The sequence below is a fragment of the Rattus norvegicus genome, chromosome X (assembly GCF_036323735.1).
Source record: "Rattus norvegicus strain BN/NHsdMcwi chromosome X, GRCr8, whole genome shotgun sequence".
Classification (NCBI taxonomy): domain Eukaryota; kingdom Metazoa; phylum Chordata; class Mammalia; order Rodentia; family Muridae; genus Rattus; species Rattus norvegicus.
Window position 1 is genome coordinate 33608998 of NC_086039.1, and position 24609 is coordinate 33633606.

The 24609-nt window shown below is 41.0% G+C and overlaps 1 protein-coding gene across 2 annotated transcripts in view; it reads right to left on the reverse strand.

Moving 5' to 3' along the window:
- Window positions 1-24288, reverse strand: part of Asb9 (ankyrin repeat and SOCS box-containing 9) — a 44802-nt gene extending 20514 nt beyond the window's left edge. The window contains exons 1-3 of one of the 2 annotated variants that reach the window (XM_017602120.3): window positions 23942-24288; window positions 15279-15496; window positions 6420-6499 (exon numbers count right to left, since the gene is read on the reverse strand). In XM_017602120.3, the coding sequence (XP_017457609.1) occupies window positions 6420-6499; window positions 15279-15360 (162 nt within the window). In that variant the 5' untranslated portion in view covers window positions 15361-15496; window positions 23942-24288. Of the gene's footprint in view, window positions 1-6419; window positions 6500-15278; window positions 15497-23941 lie in introns of those variants that run through there. The other variant, NM_001191913.1, reaches the window with a different exon arrangement.
- Window positions 24289-24609: the final 321 nt, after the last annotated feature.

The window sequence follows — 24609 nt, forward strand, 5'->3', positions numbered from 1 at the left end:
ACTACCCAATTCCTTCTATGAATCCACAATTATGCTTATACCTAGACCACACAAAGACCCAACAAAGAAAGACAACTTCAGACCAATTCCCATTATGAATGTTGATGCAAAAATACTCAATAAAATTCTCACAAACCCAATCCAAGAGCAGATCAAAACGATTATCCATCATGATCCAGTAGACTTCATTCCAGGGATGGAGGGATGGTTCAATATAAGCAAATTCATCAATGTAATTCACTATGTAAACTAACTCAAAGGAAAAAACCACATGATCATTTCATTAGACGCTGAGAAAGCATTTGACAAAATTCAACACCCCTTCATGATAAAAGTCCTGGAAAGAATAGGAATTCAAGGCCCATACCTAAACATAATAAAAGCCATATACAGCAAACCAGTTGCTAACATTAAACTAAATGGAGAGAAACTTGAAGCAATCCCACTAAAATCAGGGACTAGACAAGGCTGCCCACTCTCTCCCTACTTATTCAATATAGTTCTTGAAGTTCTAGCCAGAGCAATCAGACAACAAAAGGAGATCAAGGGGATACAGATCGGAAAAGAAGAAGTCAAAATATCACTATTTGCAGATGATATGATAGTATATTTAAGCGACCCCAAAAGTTCCACCAGAGAACTACTAAACCTGATAAACACCTTCAGCAAAGTGGCTGGGTATAAAATTAACTCAAACAAAACAGTAGCCTTCCTCTAATCAAAGGATAAATAGGCTGAGAATGAAATTAGGGAAACAATATCCTTCACAATAGTCACAAATAACATAAAATATCTTGATATGACTCTAACCAAGCAAGTGAAATATCTGTATGACAAGAACTTCAAATCTCTGAAGAAAGAAGTTAAAGAAGATCTCAGAAGATACAAAGACCTCCCATGCTCATGGATTGGCCGAATTAATATAGTAAAAATGGCCATTTTGCCAAAAGCAATCTACAGATTCAATGCAATCCCCATCAAAATTCCAACTTAATTCTTTATTGAGTTAGAGCAATTTTCAAATTCATTTGAAATAATAATAACTCAGGAAAGTGAAAACTATCCTCAACAATAAAAGAACTTCTGGGGGAATCACCATTTCTGACCTCAAGCAGTATTACAGAGCTATAGCGTTAAAAAAAAAAACTGTATGATATTGGTACAGAGACATGCAGGTAGAACAATGGAATAGAATTGAAGACCAAAAAAATGTAAGCTCCACTGAAAAGAAAAAAAAATAAAGATGACCAGTGGCATCTTCGTCAAACCCAATATGCAGTGCTCAGTCTGCCAAACCCTTCCACCTCAGATTTTGCTGTTTATTCATTTTGACATCCAGAAACCTTTCCCCTGGCTTCTCACATAGTGTTCTACCTGGTTTCCATCTTCAGAGCATGGGTTTTTCTCTTTCACTGACTCTGTCCTTCACTCTGTACCTCTCCCAGCATGGCCATTTCCCTAAACATTTTGCCTCGGTTTTTTTTCCTTTTCTCTAAGCTCTTTTCTATGTTGCTTGCATGTGAATACGTGCAAAAACACACATGCTCACAGAGAGAGAGAGAGAGAGAGAGAGAGAGAGAGAGAGAGAGAGAGAGAGAAGAGAGAGAAGAGAGAAGGGGAGGGGAGGGGAGGGGAGAGGAGAGGAGAGGAGGGGAGGGGAGGGGAGAGGAGAGGAGAGGAGAGGAGAGGAGAGGAGAGGAGAGGAGAGGAGAGGAGAGGAGAGGAGAGGAGAGGAGAGGAGAGGAGAGGAGAGGAGAGAGAATGAAACATCATCCATGGTACATTTTATAATACTATGACAAGACATAATCATCCATGGTCCCAACTAGCAATAAAAACTCAGCCTTTTCCAATAAATTAAAAAGCCTTGTCAATCCTAGTTCTCTCAGTGGCATTAAGATTGTGCTTGATCTCTGGAACTGAGATCTCTGGAGTCAGGATGGCAGAGTGGCTCCCAAGTTCAAATACTAGTACCAGTATCAGGACATAGCGAGCAGTATGACTAGCAGTCAGTGACATAGCCCTAAGCCTCAATATGCTCATAGGTCAAATGGCTACAATTACACCTGCCTGGTTAAAATTCTTATGAAGACTGGAAAATGGTGGATGCAAAAGTTGAGCACTCAGTAATTGCCAGGCCACTCTTATCTGGAATTTCTTCTTCTTTCTCATTTAGCCTTCAGTCAGTTGGCAACTCATAAATGCAAGTGATTGTCCTTGCTTTTGTCCTGGTCTTTCATTGGCCCTTTAAACATCACAGTAGGTATGTGTGCTGGCTAATTTTCAATCAACTTGACAACAGCTAAAGTCGTTTCAGAAGAGGGAACTTCGACTTTAAAACAAAATGCCCCCATCAGATTGACCTGTGGACAAGCCTTATTGCGTTTTTCTTGATTGATGATCAACGTGGGAGGGTGGGGCTCACTGTAGGCCTTGCCACTCTTAGCAGGTCCAGAGTGCTCTAAGGAAGCAGGCTGACTAAGGCAGGAGTGGCAGCCAATCAGTAACCTTCCTCTGCCTGTGCATCAGTTCCTCTTTCCTGGTTCCTGCCCTGATTTCCTCACTGATAAAACTGCTGACTGGAAATATACATCAAAACAAACCTTTTCCTCCCCAAGTTGCCTTTAGTGATTGTATTTTATCACAGTAACAGAAAACCCTAAAGAGGCAGGTAGGATGAGCAGGCTTATTCAATTTTCTGACGGATAAACATCTACTCTTCCCTACTTGCTTGTGGTAAGAACTTACTGAGTAGCTGCTTGCTTTTGACTACATGTAGGAATCACATAGGAGGCTTTCAAAGAGTCCTGGTATCTAGGCTGGGTGGTGGTGACATAATGAAAGGAAGCTCAATTCAGAAGGTAGGTTGATTGGTTGGTTTATTGCTGTAATACTCAAGATCAAGCCTTGGCCCTGTCATTCTCCAGGCAAGTGGTCTATCACCGAGCTATATCTCAATCCCTTTTTGCCTTTTATTTTATCTCTTATTTCCATTTTCATGTTTGTGTTGTGGTTGCTTTTGTTGCTGCTTCTGCTGCTGGTGTGTGTGTGTGTGTGTGTGTGTGTGTGTGTGTGTGTGTGTGTGTGCATGTTTGCATACGTCTGAGTGGACATGTGTAGATACATGTGCATGTAGGTGTAACTTACTCATAGAGGCCAAAGGTCTATGTCCAGAATGAACCTCAATCATTCTTCCTCCTGATTCACTGGAGGGGAGTCCATCGATGAAACCCAGAGCTTGCTGAGATGACTAGTTTCGATAGCCAGCTCAGGGGATCCTACTTGTGAGGCTGGAATTACAGATAGGCCACATCCGAACCTGGCATTTACATGGTTTCTGGGATTCAGTCTCTCGCCCTTCTGCTTGGGTTATAAGTACTTTAAGCACTGAGCCATCTCCCACACCACTCCAGCCCTCTTTAAAAATGGGACATAAGAGCTGAGTTGCACAGACTGGGGTTCAACATAGTCTGTAAGCCATGCTGGCCTTGAACTTATAGTCCCTCCTGCCTCTGCTCCAGAATATCTGAAGTTACAAACTTGCATTACCAGGCCAAGTGATGAGTCAGCAATTTTAAAGGTTCATCCAGAACAGCACCCTATGGGAATTCTAAGACAAAATCCAGAGGGAAAGCCATTAAATTCACTGTTACATCTATGGCAGCTTAATTACTTTCTGCTGACGTAACAAACCACCATGGTCATTTTTTAATTTTTTTTTCAATTGAAGTAGAATTGATATGTTAAACAATGCACAGATCATATCACCTCAATGAATTACCACAAAGAAAATATAGCTGTGTAACCACTATATAGGTAAAGAAATAAAAATGTCAGATACTATCCAGATTATTCCCACCTCTGGTACCCAAAGCTCATGTCCAACACTAGACATTCAGTTTTCTCTCATGCATTTAACATTTCATTAACAGAGCCAAGAAGCATGTGTTTGCCACTTTTAGTCCAAGTGTTGGTCGAATTCATCCATCTACTTTCACTGCTATGTGAATGTGTAGAGTTAAGAGAATATATTCTTCCTTGATGACTTGCCTTTGGACTTGGCCTTGTGATTTGATTTACCCAATTCAATGTTAGCAGATGTGGCATATGTTGTGATTAGAAGCATTCTGTCCTTGGATGGCTCAGCTTGCCCTGCTATGCAGCAGCCTTTTGCCAAGAAAATAAAAGCCCTTAGGAAGCCAGAGGTCAAAGAAGGATGAGAGACATGTGTGCTGCAGCTTAGAGCTGAGCCCAGCCAAGTGGAGCTTCTGTCAACTGACTCAAACATTCATTAGCAAAACTCATGGTAATTGTATCCTGCCACTGAATATTGGGCTGAGTATTGCTCCTGAGTTTCGAGGTCGATTAATAAAGGTAGGTATTGGAAGTTTCATTTTATAAAAGCAGAGAATAATATCCAAACATGTCAACTCACTTAACTGACTCAACAGAATTTAGATAAACACATGGCTCTAAGCTGATAGTCGGTAAATACATGAGTATCAAATATAAATTAGCATCACTCCCATTAACAAGTAATGTGTAGGGCTAGAGAGATGGCTCACCAGTGAAGAGCACTTTCTGCCCTTCCAGAGGACCCGAGTTCAATTCGCAGCACCAACATGGTGGCTCAAAACTGTCTCTAACTCTAGTTCCAAGGAACCCAAAACCTTCTTCATGTAGTCAAAATACCCATACACATCAAATAAAAATAAAATCAAACAGAAAAATAAATAAAAAATGACACATAAAAGCTTTTATGATCATTTTTCATACTATCCAAATAGCACAAATATTCATTTAACTCTAGTAAACTAACTTCTTTTCAATAGAACCATGTGGTAGAATCTATTTATAATAGGCTGCTGATTCCAAAAGTACTCTAACACAGTGGCTTGGGGTAGTATAAATTTTTCTTTGGAAATAATCTTCTTACAGATGAATTTCTTCTTTTAAATAGGTCCATGAAATTGAGGGGTTTTCTGAGCTCACATCTATCTTTCTCTGCTTTTATGCGTCCTGTTACTAATAGCATTATGATCCACAGCGATCATAGACAGCTTCAGTGAATCATAATTATTACGAAAGTCCCACTCTGCTTTGAAATCATGGCAGTTTCAAAACCACAGCTCAAACTTTAACCAATGAATCTAAAAGTTCATGTTATTACATCACACATTTGTTTCATTTATTTTCATAGGTTTTCCATGATTTGTATTTTATGAATTGAAAACTTTTCTTTCATAATGAGAGAGAAAGAGACAGAGAGACAGAGAGAGACAGAGACAAAGACAGAGTGATAAGGATATAATGATATTTTAGAGAACAGCATTTTTCGAACAAAGACTTTGTAAGGCTATAAACTGCTTTTTAAGTGGTGTCTTTGCATAAGATTCTAATAATCTAAAACCAACAAAAATCAGTGTGTACAGGCAAATGGCACCTAACAAGAAGAAAACTCAAATCAAACCGCTGAGAGTCAGAGGCAACTGGGGATTTGACCAAACTGAAAATGTTACTGAAATTCTAACACTGCATATTTAAAAGACATTTTCAAGCATTTACTTTACATTAGGAGTCTTTAGTCCTTGCGCTGCTGAAGTTTAGAGCTGCCTAATTCTTGACACAGGCTGTCCTATGCACTGCAGGACATTTAACACGACCAGTGATTTCAACCTATTAAGATACATTAACACCACTTCTAGTACGACGACCAAAGGTGGCTCTAGCAATTATCTCCTGAGAGACAAGATTGCTGCCATTGAAAATCCATACTTTACATTATAAACTTTGCTCATGCGTCGCAAGTCTGCGTGTGTTTCTGTGCAGGCACATATGTGTGCCTTGTGTGCACATGGAGGCTAGAGGTACACCCCATGGATCTTTCACTTTTGCTCACCTTATCTTTTGATCCAGGGTCTCTTATTGAACCTAACACTCATCAACTGGCCAGACTGCAGCTCCCAGGCTCTGAGTCCTCTGAGTGCCACGGTTACAGACATGTGTCACTGAGCCCACTTTACTTGTTGCTGTTATGTGCATTCTGGGATTTCTACTCAGGTCCTTAGCCTTGTAGAGCTGGCACTTTACTAAATGAACCATCTCCCCCTGATAAATTTAAGAACATGGTTTGTTTAGAAAACAGAAACAGCATGAATTACCACTTGCTGGTAATCCACTGAACAAATAGTTAGCTTGTTTCCAACTGTGTGATTAGGTTAAAAACAACAACAAAAAAAAAAAAAACCCACTGACATTATGACAGCCTATGATGAAGGAAATGGTTATTATTCCAGTGAGATTCACCTCATTTTGCTTAGAGGAAGTGTCGATCTTACTATCACTCTGTGATTTCTCTTTTACCAGTGTGGTAGAGCAATGGCATACACTTGATCCTGTTATTCTTAGTCTAAAGCTACCTGGCTGATAAGGTTCCTCAGGGTCAGCAGACGTCCATGGATTGCAGCATCATGAAGAGGAGACCAATCAGACACCACATCTGCATGGAAACAGAGAAATGATTTACATCATGCTAAGACACTTACACTGAGAGCTTCAGCCAGCACCCAAACTGAGGACCAAAGAGGCAGACTGGAAAAGCATGCTGTGAGTGAAGTTAGCCAAGTACAGAAAACCAGTATAACATAATCTAGCTCCTATGCAGGAAAGGGAGAAGAGACCAGTGGTCACCAAAGGCTCGGAGAGTAGGATGAGAGGAGAGATAGGAAAGAATGATGGTGGATACTAAGTCACTATTTTAGAGAGGAGCAAGACGCTGTGGCAATTATAATTAAGAACTCCCTGCTACATATTTCACAAAGTACAAAAAGGTACAAGATGCTTGATATTTTTAGCATTAGGAAACAATCAGTATTTGAGGAGACAGATACCTATTAATGACTTCCACATTATGTGGAACAAGTCATTAAGGGTACCTCATAAATGCTACAATGTATCCTTCAGAAAACAAATCTGATTTAAATTAATATTTTAAAGAGGCAGGTTGGACTGACAGGTAGATGACTGAACTTCCATTTTCACGCTGGTCTCGAAGGCAAATGGTCCTTGTAGTTATATGAGAGTTTTGCCAATTACCAGCATTGGCGAATTTAGCTGTGATATCCAGTATTGCTTCCTGCATGAAACGCAAACTTTGGCATCTCAGCAAACAGTAGCATGCACTAATAGCAGCAATCATATAATTACATACACCATTAGGCTTGTAATAAAATCTAAACAGAACTGTATCTATTAATAGGTTACCTTCTGTCCCAATATTAAGCACAAGTCAGAATTCAGTCTAACCTTGAAATTGTGCCATTATTTGTGGCCCTCCCCTCTAACCAGTGTGCTAATGTGGTTAAAAGAGCATTCTGAATTCAGACCCAGTTGACCTCTTCTGAACAATGGCACTGTGAACAAATTCCAAGTCTGTTTCATTTTGGGTAAAGACAGAAATATACTTGCCCATGGCTCAATACATGTTAGCTACTATTATTGTCTTGTAGTGACACTAAGCAGTGTCTTGATTACATCCCATAAGCATTGCATTTTTTAAAAAAGCAAATGTAGTGTACCACCATATAAGAGGAATACAAATTTACAGGAAAGAAGCCTGTAAACCCTATCCAACACATTAAGCTTTCCTCTGGCCTTGTAATTAAGTATAGATATAATTGAATTCAGCATAGACCAGATTTGTTCCTCATCTCAAGATGCATCTAATTTCCAGAACAGATGCAGGAAGCTACAATGGGGGAGGTTTGCCTGAGTCTGCATCAGTTCCAGCTCTGTCTTTCTTTGATAAGCGCATGATTTGCAAGCAAGGTGCAACTGTCTGATGCTACTTGTTCCTTGCATGAGTGTTTAAGAGCTGTTAAAGGTTGAGAGAACCCGAGAGCAAGGGTAGTTGCAAATGTCTTGCAAACCGAAAGGCCATGAAAAGACAAGAACACTTTGTACCTAATGCGTGTTAGCTGAGGACTGCCTGCCACCTGGAGCCATCAATGCCCTGGAAAATCTGTCCCAGTGAGCAAATTATGGTCCTTGCAGATGGAGTCATTAAGCATTTAGTACATGAAAGGAAGGTGTGTGGGCCACCTACACGCAGCCCATCCAGTGCTTTCTTACTGGGATCACCAAGGTCTGCAGACAAAACGCCTTAAGGGAAATGGCTTTTCCTGGCTCTAAAAACCTTTGGTTTGGTACATCCTCACAGGCTTCACGGAGGCTCCTAATTCTCTTGAGGAAAACACTGGTGCTTCTATCTGGGGAGTCTTAAATTCAGATTATAGATGTAGAGAGATTGGCTTCTGAATTATGATTTTTAAAATGCTATAAAAACCACCCTTCAAGTGCTGATAATGGAGGACACCATTTCCACAAAGTTTTGAGCAAGAGAAGACAAGATTTGAGGAAGGTCCTGAAAATCAGTTTTTAGTACATGTGCACCTGGATGCCAATCGCTCACTGCGTGCGACATGGTTCGCTCTATTTTTTCTTCCAAGCTGCTAAGAAATACAGTTGTCAAGGTCCTCCATACCTTTAATTCTGTCTGAGGTTATAATACTTGACAAGCCAAACAGTCCACGAAGGTAATTTAGGGCCTAAATTATAACTCTGTTCAGATGTCATTAAAGGATTGCAACTATATTATTAAATGAGTGACAAAACTGGGGTGTGGCTCCTACTTATTCATCAAGGAAACATTTTTCTTTGTTACAGCAAATATAGAATGATGCTCTTCCCAAGGTCAAAAGCACATCTATTTGATGCTTTGAAAGCATGCGGAACTCAGCATTTACAGAGCAGAGACACCCTGTGTCTTTTAGAAGTAGAGAGTGTGATTCGGGAACACACTACAAGGCTGACAATACTAACAGCCATCTCTAGATTGCTAGTGAACATCTTCACTAAGCTACCATTCACATTAAGGTCTGCCCATTGGAAGGATAAAATCCAATGCTTTTCCTTATACATACAGACTTGTGCAGCCAACACCACAGCCAGTCTCAGGCCATTTTCATTACCCTGTGAAGAAATCTCATGGTCATCAGCACCTGTGCTAGCCCGACAACCATTGATCTGGTTCTTGTCTTTATGGATTTGCCTATTCTGGACAGTTCATCTAAGTGAAACTCTATGGTGCACTGACTTCTTTAATTTAGCATGCTCCAAGCTGCATCCACCCTGTAGCATGTATTAGCACTTTAGTCATCTTTAGTCAAATACCCATTGTATGGATTGATTACATTTTAGTGAACCATTTATCAGGTGATGAAAATTTGTGTTGTTCCCACTTTAGGGTTAGCAAAATGCTGCTACAAACATTCCTTCTACATTTAGAGGGTAGATCTGTGTTTTAAATTATTTTTGCCTACCCCAAAGAATAGGACTTCTATATGATATGTTTTGTCCCTTGAGAATACTTTCCAAAGTGGCTGCCCCAGCATATATTTCCATCAACAATATTCAAGGCTTCCCCTTATAACTCCAAAGCCATTTTGGTATGGCATTTATTAAGTCCATGCTTCTGCCCTGAAGAAAAACATAGGTCCTAAGCCTAAACCTTTGTTAACCTTATACAAGGACTCTACTCTCAGCAAGTCTCAGAGCACTGGAGTATGTAAAAACCTAAATGTTGGCACTGGTAATATTAACACTAACACTTTTCTAGCATTGACACAGCACAGACTGTGCATGCAAGAGCGAAGGGAGAGAAGAAACAAGTTAGAGAAGAGGGTAAACAAACATCATAAGTTTGCAAAGTAGAAATAATCCACACGTCCTTCTTCTCTACAAACATTGAACTGAGACTTGCTCCATGTGACAGCCAACAGAGGAAAGACCTAGAACACACTGCTCCAGGCATTGCTAGGGCACATGCTACAGGCTCAACATATGGCCAGTTACATCCTAAGGCAACATCACATGATTCCTGACAACTGCAAACTGGAAAATGAAGAACAAGCAGAAGACGGGACCTATTTTCCTATCAGACCATGGATGGTGCTCATGGTAGGAGACTCTCCATGATATGACAGAGAGATCCAAGGCCACAATACCCCTTTTTCATCAACCCCACCAGAGTCTTTGAAACCTAAGTCATTTTAAACAACAGATTGTACACACACTTGGCACAGACTGAGTATTTGTTCATAGTTTTGATTCAGCCACGGTCTATATTTCATTTTACCACCAAAACCAAAAAGAGATGCCAAATGAGGACACTGGTAATGCCATGGATCCATCACTGTAGCTTATGGGTAAGCTAGGGGATGGACCTCTCATGACACAGCTACTCCACAAGTCCTCCAATTAGTGTCATTAAACTTGCCCTTTAAAAGGAAAATATCTCTAGCAAGCCTATGGCACATTAGGAAGGTTACTGTTTCATTTTTATTATACTTTCTGGAACAATTTCTAAGATTTCCATTATTTCAGGAGAGATTTAAAGTGCACTAATTGCTCCATTCTGAAAAGAGCTATTAAGAATGTTCCAAGAACCCTAGTAAATGTGAGGCAGTGGCATAAATCCATTTTAGGAAACATTTTGCAAGGTCGAAAGTGGGAGGGAGAAGTTGTTCTGAAGAGACTGGAGTATCTGGGATGCGACCAAGGTACATTCAGTGGCATGAACCAATGCTCCAACATTGGAGAAGAATCCTGATATGGGAAGGGTGGAGTGAGCATGTGACCTCTTGGGCAAGATGGTCCTGTCTACTCCGTTATCCAGCCCCTTTCTCCCTTCTCTCCCCTCTCCTCCTCTTCCCTTCTCTGTACTCTCCTCCCTTCAGGTCTCCATAATTTCACATCTTCACCCCTTCTATTTACAGAGACAAGATGCCCTCAGAAAGCATCCTCTGCCAAACTGACCCAAGATCTAAAAGTACCCAAAGAGAAGACAGAAACTAATTCCTTTAAATGCCTTAGATGCCCTCTCTTGTCTGCTTTCTACTTAAATGTGAATTTTTTTTTCTAATAGGGTAGGCTCAATTTTGGAAAGAAAGAATTCTCTCTGGTGATATGAGCTTTCTGGCAAACAACTGACCACAAACCAACTTGTGTCAGAGAGATGGCTCAGCAGAAAAAGGTACTCGCCACCAACCTTGGTAACCTTGAGTTCCATCCACAGGATCTACATGGCGGAAGGACAGAGCCTACTCACACAAAGTGTCCTCTGTCCTCTGCAGGCACACACCCACACACACACACACACAAAAGGAATACATGTAAAATAATTTTTTAACTTAAGAGGAGATGCTAATAAATGAGTGATTGGCAGGATTAGGAAGGTTCATTTACCCTTCAATGCACTTTGTGAAGTATCTACAAGTAGGGTGAATTAGTTTCTTAGAATGTTGTAACAAATTACCTCACACTACTCAAATTAGCTTATGACAATTGGAATGTATTTTGTTGTACTTGTCAAGGCTGGAAGTCTAACAGACATTTGAAAGTGTTAGCAAGGCTGTGCCCTTTCGAAAATCTTCAGGAAAGAATCCTTGCTCTCATCTCCTCTAGTTTCCCACGTTTGACACCCATCCTTGGCTTTCCTTGGTTCATAGACCCAGTGCTCTGATCTCTGACTCTTGCTGCATAGCATTCTCTCTGTTTGCTTTCCTTTTCTTATTGAAACACCAATCTTGTGGGATTAAGGATCCAAGCCATACCAGGGAGGCTTCAGTTTGATTATATCTGCACCCACTTAATTTCCCAATAGTAGTCTCTTTTTGAAGTGCAAAGGTTAGTTAGGATTTCAAAGGATCATTTGGGAGTGGGAGGTCCAATTCAATTCCTAACAAAGTACTTTCTGGTGAGGAATGCTATTCTTTCCCTTTTCCTGGGACAACAGAGTCAAGCATTAAATAAATCTCTGTGAAGAGTTGGGTCTCCACCCTTTTCTCTCTTCTTCTGGAGAAGAGGAGAGAGAAAAAGAATTGAACCATAGGCAGCCCTATGCTTGCATCTGATTTGTCCATGTGCCAGAGGATACCTTCAACTGAGCTGAGTGTCTTACAGCCAACTTGGAAAGAACATTCTGAATGTCCTACATTCCACACTTCACCAAGGTCAAGGCCTCAGAAGTGTAAACAAATGTAACCAGCTACCACAGAGAGTTTTCCCACCCCCGAGTTGAGAAGAACTGGTGCAAAACAGGGAGCAAAACAGTCTACTTGAAAAGACGGGAAAACCTAGGAGAGCTGCATGGGAGCGGTGGACTGTTACACTGAGTGTGGAAAGTGAGGAGAAAAGTGGCATTCTGGGTCAGAGCAGGAGAATGTACGCAAACAGGGATGCCCAAATGTCTAGGCATCTATCCTGTGCTTTTTCATGTCTTTGAAAACTGTTATGCCTTTAGGTCCCTTGGAATAGTAACATCAGAAATCCCTTCCTGTTTTTATGGTCTAACTTACTGACCCTCATGTACCAATTCTTGGCCATTGGAAAAATTTTCCATTCACTGAGTTTCAACCACAAGCTTTCTGCAGAACATTCTGAGGCTTCTCACACTCAACCTGTATTCATTTCCAACCTTAGCCCCATACCACCAGGCTATGTGGATTAGGCAATGTTACTAACAGTTTTATGTCAAAAGTAGAACCCCTGGAGAGCTAGAGAGACAGTCCGTTGATTTTTTTTAAGGCAGCTTGCCACATAAGCAAGAGGACATGAATTCAGATCCACAGCATCCCATCCCATTAAAAAAACTGTACCAATGTGTTTATAATACCAGCGCTAGGGAGACAGTTACAGGGAGGATCCCTGGCGCGCTATAGTCAGTCATAGTTACTGAATCAGCAAGCTCCAACTTCAGTGGGAGACCCTGTCTTACAAAATTATGGTGCAGAGAGATTCCAGATGACACACGACATTGACTTCTGACGTTCACATATATTCTACATACGGATGCACGTAGACACTCTCGCACAAGCATGTACATATAACAGAGAGAAATAAAACTCTGTACTCCCCCATTTCTCACCACACTAAGCCAGCTCTCCTTCTAGCTTCCCTCTTATCTAGCTCTTCTGGCTAACCTAATTTGAGGCTTAAAACAAACTTCACAATTTAAGATGGTTTCTCCCAATTTGCCTCAATATTGAAACAAATGGCACAATCCAATTTCTCTTGCCTTCAGAATGAAAGTCCTTACTCCATCATATCTGAAGCTTGACCCAGGTTACCAGCTGTACGCTTGGGTTGGCGCAGTGGTTCTTAAGGTATGGGGTCTGAAAATTCCAGTCAACCTCATGTAGAGGCTGCCTGAGGATGAAGATACCCAAGCTTCAACACAGTCTAGTCACTTCCTCAGCAGCCGTACACCTTCCTTTTAACAACGCCTCTAGGCGATACTGAGGCAAGTGAGAACCAATGGATTAAGTCTGTCGTTTTCTGCATAGCTCATGATTTATTCTAACTGGGGTACTATACTAATCTCCTCATACTCTTCACTATGGCCTCAGGACCATCAGTGACTTCCAGTTCCCCAACTCACAAAGCCTAAATCCCTTCACACAGATGTAAAAGCTTTACCATTCTGTGGTGATGGAGAAGGCTCAGTGAAAAACGTTCCTGCTTTGCAAGCATAAGGATCTGAGTTCGGATGCCCAACATTCATGGAAAAACACATGCATAGGCGCACACACCTTTACCCCCACTGCTAGAACAACAGAGGCACATCCTGGGGGCTCACTTGGCATCCAGTCTATCCCAAACAGTGTACTTCAGGTTCTGTGAAACACTGACCCTGTCTCAGAAAGCAAGGTAGAAAGCAGTAGAAGATACCCAATTTGACCTCTGGCCTCTACCTACACATTCAACTATAACATATGTGCTGACTTTCATGTACACACACACACACACACACATTTCACCATCCAGCTCCATCTCTCCAAATTAATTCTCATTAAATTGACTCCTCGAGATACTCTACATCCTAGCTGGAACAACCTGTCCACTTTCTAAGCAGCATACCAACCATCCAGGAAAAGGGGGCTAGTTCTCTCTCCACATACAAAAAAAATAAGAACACAAGACTTTGCTGCAAAATACCTATTTGGAACGCTACTGAATTATTGTTTCCAACAGTGATTGGATTGCTGCATTGAAATACTCAACAAGCCTGTTTTAAGTGATTCTTGATTCCAGTTTACCTTTCTACTATACTAAATGTGTACTCAATTCATGCTAATTAATTCAGTTTTGTCTGTGTATGGAAGCCCCACTCACCCTGTACATTTTGGGGGGGAAATGGGTAAGTAAAAAAACAAACAAAAAATGTGCAATCCTGTCACCTCAACCAGAGAGGGAAGGCATATCGCATTGTCTACTTTCTGTTGTTTTCCTTTTACAAAGCTGCACAGAAAGACATCATTAAGTCCTGGAGGCCTTTCGAACCTGTTTATTGTGCTTCTAATAGAAAAGTGTTGTGGGAAGCCTAACAGTGTTCTAAATGTGATACTGTCTCTTTGTATGCTTAGGCCCAGAATCCCTTCATCTGGAAACTGCTGAATGTTCCAGAAGAATGAGAGTGAATGAAAGTGGGAGAGTCTTTATTAGCCAATGCATCAGCCTAGAGGAAATCTTTGCATAGTTTTAAAAGTCTCATTTTTAAAGGCAATCAACCAGCCAATATCCTTGAGAAACTCAGATTAACTAAATATGAAATATCTAAAGGAACTTTAATTAAGAGAATTTTTTAGCAGCTACAGTGTTCCTATTAAGACTATGTGGTACACACAGAGAGAGAGAGAGACGGGAGGGGTGAAGGAGGGAAGAAGCAAGCAAAAGAGTGAGAGAGCGAGAGAACGAGAGGGAGAGAGAGAGAGAGAGAGAGAGAGAGAGAGAGAGAGAGAGAGAGAGAGAGAGCCCTGTAATCTCAGCACTTCAGAGGCTGAGACAAGAGGATAATGACTTATGACTTTAAGGTCAACCTGAACTACACAGGAGAGTGAAACAGAGCTACTTATAAGTAACTCTTAAACCTCTTATTTAATAAGTAATACACCTGACCCACAAAAGAGTGAGTGACTTCTTGGTGCAAAAGTTTTCACCACTAGAAAATGCTCTGTGATAATAAAATTTGTCTCACCTTTATGATGCCACAGACAAAGGTACTTTTTTGAATAATCACATAGAGGATGAAGACTAACAAACTCTGGACTTCTGTGGACACCCCACAGAAAGACCCACTGACAGAGTCCAGCTCCCTGCTCTCTCTTGAGCACATTAACCACCCTCCCAAGCACTCCCATTTCCCATCTTCTATGACTCACCCCCCATCAATGGGTTTGAAAGAAATCTGAGGTGAGGAGAGCCTCCTGGCTTGTCACTCCTGCCCCCTTGTTCGCCATCCATGTTTATCTTCCTAGGCCAGCAAACTCTTATGTTCCACTTCGGTTGCTCAGGAAAACTCAAATGCCATGCTTCTGGTGCCCCTGGGAAATTCCAGCTCTGTGGTTGGTCGAACTGCACACGTCCTGGTCCAGGCAGTCTGCAGCAGAGAACAACACAGGCAGGGTAATGTGAGCACTACCTGTGGTCAAACAGATTCTCATGCAGACAGCCACATACACACACACACACACACACACACACCACCACCACCACCACCACCACCACCACCACCACCACCACCACCACCACCACCACACTCCACCTAGCGTGCTGGAGACTGGACAAAGTACACAACAGCCCCCCGAGTCTCAAGTCTGAAAAGTTGCTGATACCACGCCCTTTCCTATAACTGAGACCAATCAAGGAGCAAGCCTTAGCGTTTATCAGGAAGGAAATCCACACTATGTAACTTTTGGAGAATGGAGGCAGCCGGGTTGTTATATAGGAAGAAGTTGTTACAGCAGCAGAGATCTGTTTGCTACTTTGGGGACTAAGACAAGCCTCAGCATCCAGGAGCTGAGAAGGCTGCTTTTGCAGAAGCTCAGAGAAACTGCTCGTACAGGAACATGCACAGCCCAGCCTGGCCATCTGCACATGTGTTTTCAATTTTGCTGGGAGTGTCTTATGGAAAAATGTGTCTGTATGTTACAAAAAGTGCAAGGGGTAGAGGTGGGAGAGGGATAGAAAAAAATCGTTTTCCAATGGAGGTGGGGCTGGGGGAGCATCCTGCAAGTTAATTCCTTGCCCATTTTTGTCCTTCCTGAACACTTTTGGATTTAACTTACAAATAAATGCTGAATGGTTGCATGGAGAAGAATGTTCGACAGGGTCACCACAGGTGTGAGAGAGCTGCTATCTTTCCTTATGAAGGCTACTGCTTTGTTAAGGTACCCTCAGTCTGCCTCGGTGAATGGTATTTCAATATGGGTGACTTCTTTCCATTTTCCACCAGACTCGCAGGTGCTGGTTTCAGTCAATCACTCATGTTGCCACCATCCATGGGTTTGAAAGGAGCCTGGTGGGACCAGAGCCTCCTGGTCTCAACAGCTTGCTGCTTTTCCTGCCAGCCCCCCCTCCCAGTCTATTCACCATCCAAGGCACTCTCCTACACCAAGAAACTTCATGCTCCACTTCACTTGCTCAGGAAAGACTCCCACTTTTCCTCTCTTGCAGGTTGAAGAGAATGCCTTATCCTCTGAAGCCTCAGAGCTGCTCTCAAGCCCCAGCTCCCTTCCAAACGCTGTAGATTTGTTTCTCTTTGGGATGTTTGGCTTCTCAATTGAAACATTTATAACTATTTTTTCAACCGCTTTGCGTGCAAGCAAAGGTGTGCTTGCTTGCTTTGTTCAGACTGAGTATGACTGACTGTGAGGGTGGCCTTGACTTCACTATATAGCCAGGCTAGCCTCAAACTTGTTGCAAACGTGCCTCCATTCCCAGAGGGCTAAGATTACACGTGTGCACTGACACATCTTACAGTGCCTTTCATAATTTTAACGCATTCCTTTGTGCATACACACTTACCCATGCACAGTTTTACTCCAGCTTAGTTAGATTAACATCCCGTCTAATAGTTTTTACACTTAGTCTGGAACGCTTTCCACTGTCTCACATGTAACTATACTAATTTCTTTATTCTCCACTGTATTTCACATTGTGCCAAAAGCAATTCCTTGCCCGGAAGTAGTGGTACACACCTTTAATCCTAGCACTCCAGAAGGAGAAGCAGGAGGATCTCCTTGAGTTTGAGGCCAGCCTGTTCTACAGAGTGAGTGCAGGACCACCAAGGCTCTACAAAGAAACCTAGTTAAAAAAAAAAAAACAATCAAAAAAAGCATTTCCCTGTTACCCCAATGATGCCAGCAGGATGTTGCTATTTCTTGGACTACTGGATCCATATCGTAATCAGTGTCTCGGCACACATTGCTTTGGCCATACTTTCAAGTCTCTCTAGAGAAGAGATTCCTAAGACTGGAAAGACTGATTCAAGGTTATGTTCCTATGGGACTGCAGAAATGCCTCAGCCCTTAAGGCACTAACTGCACCCACATCACACAGCTCACAGCTGCCTGTAACTTTTGTAGGGCAAAAGGTCAGAGCCCACTTCTGGGTTTGGAACCCTACCAAAATCCACCAATCTCTGAGCTTGAAAGCCCACAGTCCGTGAGCTCAAAACACCACTAATCCTGGACTTGGTTTAAAGTCCCACCAATCCCCACCCTGGAAATCTCCACCCTGGAAAACTCCCCCGCCCCCGAAACTATATAAACCTACCTCTTGCCCAGTTCCCTGTTGCTTCTCTCCCAAGCACAGGCAGCTACCCTCTTGTGCCTCCCCCGATAAATCTTTTTTTTTCCTGATGTTCGTTGTGGGGTGTGACTGTGTGGTATTCTTTGGTTCCTGACTAACCTTCCCCTCAGAGCTATAACACAGCTCTAGCTCCAGGAGATCCAACACCTTGTCTCCCTTGTCACTCATGTTCACATAGACACACACGTCCATCACAATGTCAAAACTTAAAAATAATAATCATTTTAAAAGGCATGCTCTTACACGTGTGATAAATGACATGAAACCAAAGACACATTCACACATTATTGGATACAAATACATTTGGGAAACTCTAAGAAAGGTCAGTAGATATTCTTTCCCCAGCATGTATGTGTATGTTTGGTGTGCATGTATATGTTTGCGTGTGTGTAAATGCATGTGTGTACACGTGCATATGTAAGCCAGAAGTCAATGTCAGGTCTCTTTCTCAATTGCTCTCCACCTTTTGTATAACGGCAGAGTCTCAATCCCAGAGCTCACAGATTCAGCTAGTTTTCATGGTCAGCTTGCTCTGGGATGCTCTGTCAAACACTGGGATTACAAGCAAGCCTCCATACCTGCATGGAATTTTCATGTGATCTGGGGATTTGAACTCAGATCTTCATGCTTGTATGGCAACCACGCTACTCACTGAGCCATCTATCTATCTCCCCATGCCAGGAAAGTTGACTTCCGGTTATGACATCTTACTGTACTGCTGCCAAAAGGTCACCATCGAAGAACAAGAGAGCTTCTTTTATTATTTCCTGAAACTGCACACGAATCCATAATGCTCTCAGTAGAAAATTTAATTTTAAAGAGATGCCGCTCATTTAAAATTGGGATAAGTGCAGCCAAATTGCTTACTGTCTCGGTTTGCAGGATTTACTAAGCCTATAAGCATGCAAATCCTTCAGTGCTGGACCAAGAGAGACATGCAGATCTACAAACATATTTGGCAGAAAGTAAGAAATGTACTTCCAACATAGAAGGGAGGGTTGGGAGGGATTTAAGCAGAGAGCCATCGTGGGGCAGCTGGGGTATTATGGCCATTTGCACCCACAAAATTCTTCACATCCCATCTTATTTACATTAAACTCAGTTTGAATAAAATGCGATTCCTCCACAGTCAAATCATAAGTTTCAAAATGGCAGTAAATGACATTTCCAGCTTGTCGCACTAATACCTGGGAAGCAATTCATCAGCTTTGAATCTTTTCATTGTATTTATTGTGCGGAGCACTGCTAGCAAATAAGATGGGAGCTGGACTTTAAACTGCTCGATAACAGCTCCCTAAAGGAGAACGGCATGCATTTTAAGAACTAATTTAAAAAACTGAACTACACATGAGTGTGCATGAGCTATGATTATAGGGAAGAAAATGATTGACCATAACCCAGAAGACAGCAATAGTAAGCTCTATTATACCCATCAGTGTGTGTGTGTGTGTGTGTGTGTGTGTGTGTGTGTGTGTGTGTGTGTGTCCAGTTTGGGTAATAACAACAAAAACAGTGCAATGTGCAGCAGATGCCAGGGGCACACACATTCTTTCCAAGTGGCATTGTTCACAGGAGCCTGTGTCTGTGCCCCACCCTCACTTAGATGACCAAATCACACCTCACTTACAGATTATTAGCCCATTTATCGCTGAGGAGTTGGGGATCCTTGAAAGTTGCTTCCAATGAACAACTACGGTGGATCATCCCTGGAGTCTCTCAGGTTTCAGGAGGCTGAGGTAGAAAGTCAGCCTAGGCTATTTAGTTAGTAAACTCCAGGCCAGGATTGTGTAACAATGCCCTATCTCAAAAATCAAACAGTACCCATGTGTAAGTTAGAGCTGAAGTTGGGGGCAGGGGGAGGGGGTACGGTGTGGAGACAGAGAGACAGGGTAGCAAAAGAGTCTACTCACATAGAAAGAGGGTCAGTGGGGTGGGGGGACTTCTAATTAGTCAAGGTTAATCCAGAACCAACCACCCAGCCCTTTTCCCAGTGCAGACCCTTTAGGAGCTAGGAGGTACTCAGTTTCTCTGACTCAGAATTATATGCTTCTCTGACAAAGCTGCAATCTTTCAGCAAGTGATGGAAGTGCTTCAAGCCAAGCCCTCTGCTGCTGCCTTAGACAGCAACTCGTGCATTCCTGTCCCCCAAGGAGCAGCAGAAGATTCAAACAAGAGCAGAGTTTTTAAAAGTTAACATAAGGGAATTTAAACGGCAAAACTGTCTATGGAGCCATGGGACTAGACTCTTAGGTCTATTTTATTTTCATTTAATAACCAGTGTCCATTTTCTCCTGCCTGTACATGAATAAAAGAAGGAAAAGCAAGGGGAAGGAGTGCAGGGGTGGGTAAATTGGATCCAAACACATTATATCATTCATGTTTAAGAAAATGTCACTGCAAAAAACATTAAAAAAAACCATAAACATTTTGTCTCATCATTTAAAACAAAACAAAACAAAAAGCAATGCCCAAATGAGCAGCTTTCTAGGTTAAAGGAGAAGAATAAAGAGTCTTAATGACTAAACGATCCTTGATGGAATCCTAGATGGTGAAACAAGATGAGAAAGACATTCAGGGCCCAGTTGTGGAAGTGTAAATCTGCATGCTGGCTGTGCTGGACTGGATCCTGTCCCACCTCCTCCCTCTCATCACTGCACTGTGGTCTAGGAGAGAATCGCTGTGTTCTTGGGAAACGTGTGAGAGAGTACTGAGGCAGAGTCACAAAGAATTGTGAGGCCGAGGAGGAAATGTGCCAGCTACACTGCTTCCACACATAGAAAAGGCTGAGGAATTCCCCTCCCACTAGGGCAACAACCTAGAATCTGTAACATCATTTGGGAATGTAAATTTGACTCTACATCCAGGATCCTAACAACAAACAACAGCCTGTCTTGCTTAAATTATTTTCTATATTTTGATCATCATGGGCTCTTAGTTTTAACACCGAACCCCCCAAAAAATCTACACTACACCGTTTACCTTGGAAATTGATATTTGTTGGTTCCCACTTAGATCTGTGAGATGGTTCAGCTAGTAAAGGGTGATTGCTACCAAGCTTGATGATCTGAGTTCCATCCCAGGGAACCACACTGAAGAAGGAAAAATCCAACTTCCAACAAGTTGTCTTCTGACCTCTGTGCATGTAATGGGGTATGTGCATGCGTACATGTGTTTGCAAATGTGATTACACACAAATTAAATACATACATATTTTTTAAACTCTATTTCTTGCCCATCTCATCTCTTGTTAACTCTAGCCATGGTGAGAGATCACGATGTTCACAATTTACAAAAAGTTCATTAAAAATATATATGTACAAGTACTAATGTACTGTTTCCTATACAAAGACATATGCATATACACAGGCACATTATTACACAGTAGCTACATACATATATCTGCGAGCATTTATGAATACATCAGGAAAAGCAACCATGACAAAATGCACAGTGAATAAGGATAATAAACTCAAAGATATTCATTGAGTTATTCTTGCAATTCTTGAGCAAGTTAGAAGCTTTTCAAGATATAGCAATGGTAGGTAGAAATGGGGTAGCAAAATTAGTAAACAGAAGTTAAAAACTGGCACACAATCTTTACCAGTTAAGTTGGTTCATTTAGTAGTATACTTGTGATAAAAGATTTTCTAATGAAGAGAATACATTCCTATATTCATACAAGAGCAGATCTTAGCCATGATGTGCAATGGAAAAAATATGAAGTCCTTCAGTAGGGAGAATATGGGCTTCTGATATGCTATGAATATTCATTGATTCCTCCCTCAGCCTAGCAGCTTAGGCAATGTCTTTGAAGCTCTGAAGTATCAGTCACGTTTGCATTCAGTGGTTGCATTCTTGACAATATTGTTACCACAAAAAAAGTAATCATACATGAGGCCCATCTGCATTTGGAATGACCATATTAAAAGTATGGGGGACAAGAATTACTTTAGGGGAAACATGATAACTAATATTGTCAGATTCATAGGGACTAAAATCACCGAAGGAATGAGGCACTAGACACATTGTATGAAAGAGTTTCTAGACTGAGTTAACTGAATCAGAAAAATCCATCCAAATGGAGCAGCACCGTTCCATGGTTAGGGTCCTAGGCTGAATAGCTTGAGAAAGGGAACAGTGCAGCAGCATTTATCCCTCTGCCAAGGCTTTGCCACCATTTTACACCGCGTCTGAAGCTATAAGCCAAGCTAATCCCTTCCGCCATTATTAAGATGTTTTTGTTAGCTTATTTTACTACCACAATCAGAAAACTAACACATACATCTTCAATAAAATGGGAACAGTGTATCAGAAATGTTGAATGACCTATTGAAACAGGGCAATGACTTCAAGAGTTTGAAAGCATTTGGGGTTTAAAACTGTTCAGTGATACAGGCGGGCTTCATTTCAAGATAATATATAGTCCTTGGAGAGGTGGTGCACACCTTCAATCCCTACACTCAAGAGGCAGAGGGAGAGGCAGGTAGATCTTTGTGAGTTCGTGGCCAGCCCCTAGTCTACATAGTCTACATAGCAAGCTTAAGAAAGCCAGGGCTACAGAAAGAGACCCTGTCTGAAAAAAAGGAAGAAGAGGAGGAGAAAATAAAAACAAAATAATGTGGCAATGCATATAGTGGACACAGGTCAGATGTATATCTGCATAGATAGACACAAACATTTATCCATATATATATATATATGTATATATATATATATATACATATATAGTTATGGAAAGATTTTCCCCAGTGTTAGTGATATAGCTTAGTGATACAATGCTTACCTAGAATTTATGAAGCCTTAAGGTTCACCTCCAGTACTGAAAAAATATTAAAGGTTTTTCCCCCTCAAAAAATTATTCACTCTGCATACATTCTAATTGTTTAAAATTATTACTTTAAATGCTTTAATATATAAAGTGTACATCTAGAAATTGAAAAAAAAGTTGACTTAGAAGTTGTCTATTTCTATGATAAAAACACCATGACCAAAAGCAACTTGGGAAGGAAAGGGTTTATTTAGCTTACACTTCCACATCATAGTTCATTATAAAAGGAAGTCAGGACAGTAACCTGGAGACAGTGGAGACAGGGGCATATATGGAGACTATAGAGGTGTGCTACTTACTGGCTTTCTCCCTCATGACTTCCTTAGTCTAGTTTCTTATAGAACCCAAGACTATCAACCCAGGGTAGTACCCTCCCCAATGGGCTGGGCCCTCCCCCATTGATCACCAATTAATAAAATGCCCTACAGGCTTGCCTTAAGCCCCATCCTAATGGTGGCATCAGTTGAGGCTCCTTCCTCTCTGATTGCTCTAGTTTGTGTAAAACTGACATAAAACTAGCCGGCACAGAAATCCTTCAAATACTGTGTTGAGCAAAGTAAACGCAGATTTATTAAGGAAAATAAAGTCGGAGAGGCTCTAGGGAAGGAATATTCTCCTTCAAAAACCTCTTATATAACTATAAATCACATTATAATTTCAAATATAATTATATATAATTTATAATTACCATTTTTCTTTATAATTATAAAGAAATAAGGGCTGGAGAGATGGCTCAGAGAACACACTGACTGCTCTTGTAGCAGACCTGGGTTTGAGTCCCAGAACCCACATGGTGGTTTGAAGCCATTTTTAACCCCAATTGCAGAGGATTCAATCCCCTTCTCTGACTGCCAGAAGAACCAGCACACAGTGGTGCACAAACACACATACAAGCAAAACACTCATACACATAAATACTTTTAATTATAAAGGAATAAAGTTTAGGTCAATATCACATATGATGAGGAAAATTATAAATAATCTAAGCAGCTAACATTACGGGATATGCTAGAATAATTTTAAAGGACAGTACCAAAACCTTTGAAACTTTCAAAACTATTTCCATAAAGCTTCTGATAGAAGCAGCCATCACAAGTTCTTTTCTGATAGGGTCACTACTTTCAATTAGAGTAAAAAGATAAAAGACTTAAATAGTATTCTCTCTTATCTACTGTTTCACTTCCCATGGTTTCAGTCACTTGGGGCCAACTACCTGTAAAATCATTCAATGACAAAGTCTGAAAATAACTCCCAAGTTTTCAATTGCGCACCATTCAGATCAGCGTGAGGAAATGTCCCTTACTTTGTCTTGCCGAACACATAAACCATCACCCCATCTAATAATACCCGTACTCTCCACTCTACCACTCACACCCTGTCCTAGTTAAACATTTAAGTAATTACCTTGGTTATCACATCTACTGGTAGAGTACCACACATCTGGTGTTCAAGTAAACTATAAGATGTAACCTGGTGCTACATCACAATGCCCCTACTGTTCCCCACATGTCATCTGCTTACATAGCCATGGGTTGTACCATCTCCTAGTACCACTAAGAAATGAAGGGGGGGGTATAGCCCAATAAGGTATTTTAGAAGAGGGCACATTCAAATCTCTTTATTACTAGTGTTTTAATTTTATTGTTTGTATTCATCATTCACATTACCATGCTATACAGAGACATTTCCATACACTTAAGCAATATATGTTAAGCATATTTCCCACCGTACTTCTCTATGGTCCTCTTTTTTAACCCTTCCTCATCCTTTTAGTCCCCATATTCCTGTGACTTTTACTTTCTTGTCATATATATGTGTACATGATTTTATTTATTTATATAAAATCTAGGAACTACAAGTGAGAGAAAGTACATACTTGTCTCTCTGGGATGAACTTAATTCACTTAAACTATAAAATTATTATTTCAAACCATACAGCTTCATTCCTCCTGAAGGCTGAGAAAATGTGACAATATATTACACATTTTATCATTTAAATTTTTTTTATTTTTCCAAGCATCATATATATATATATATATATATATATATATATATATATATATATATATACA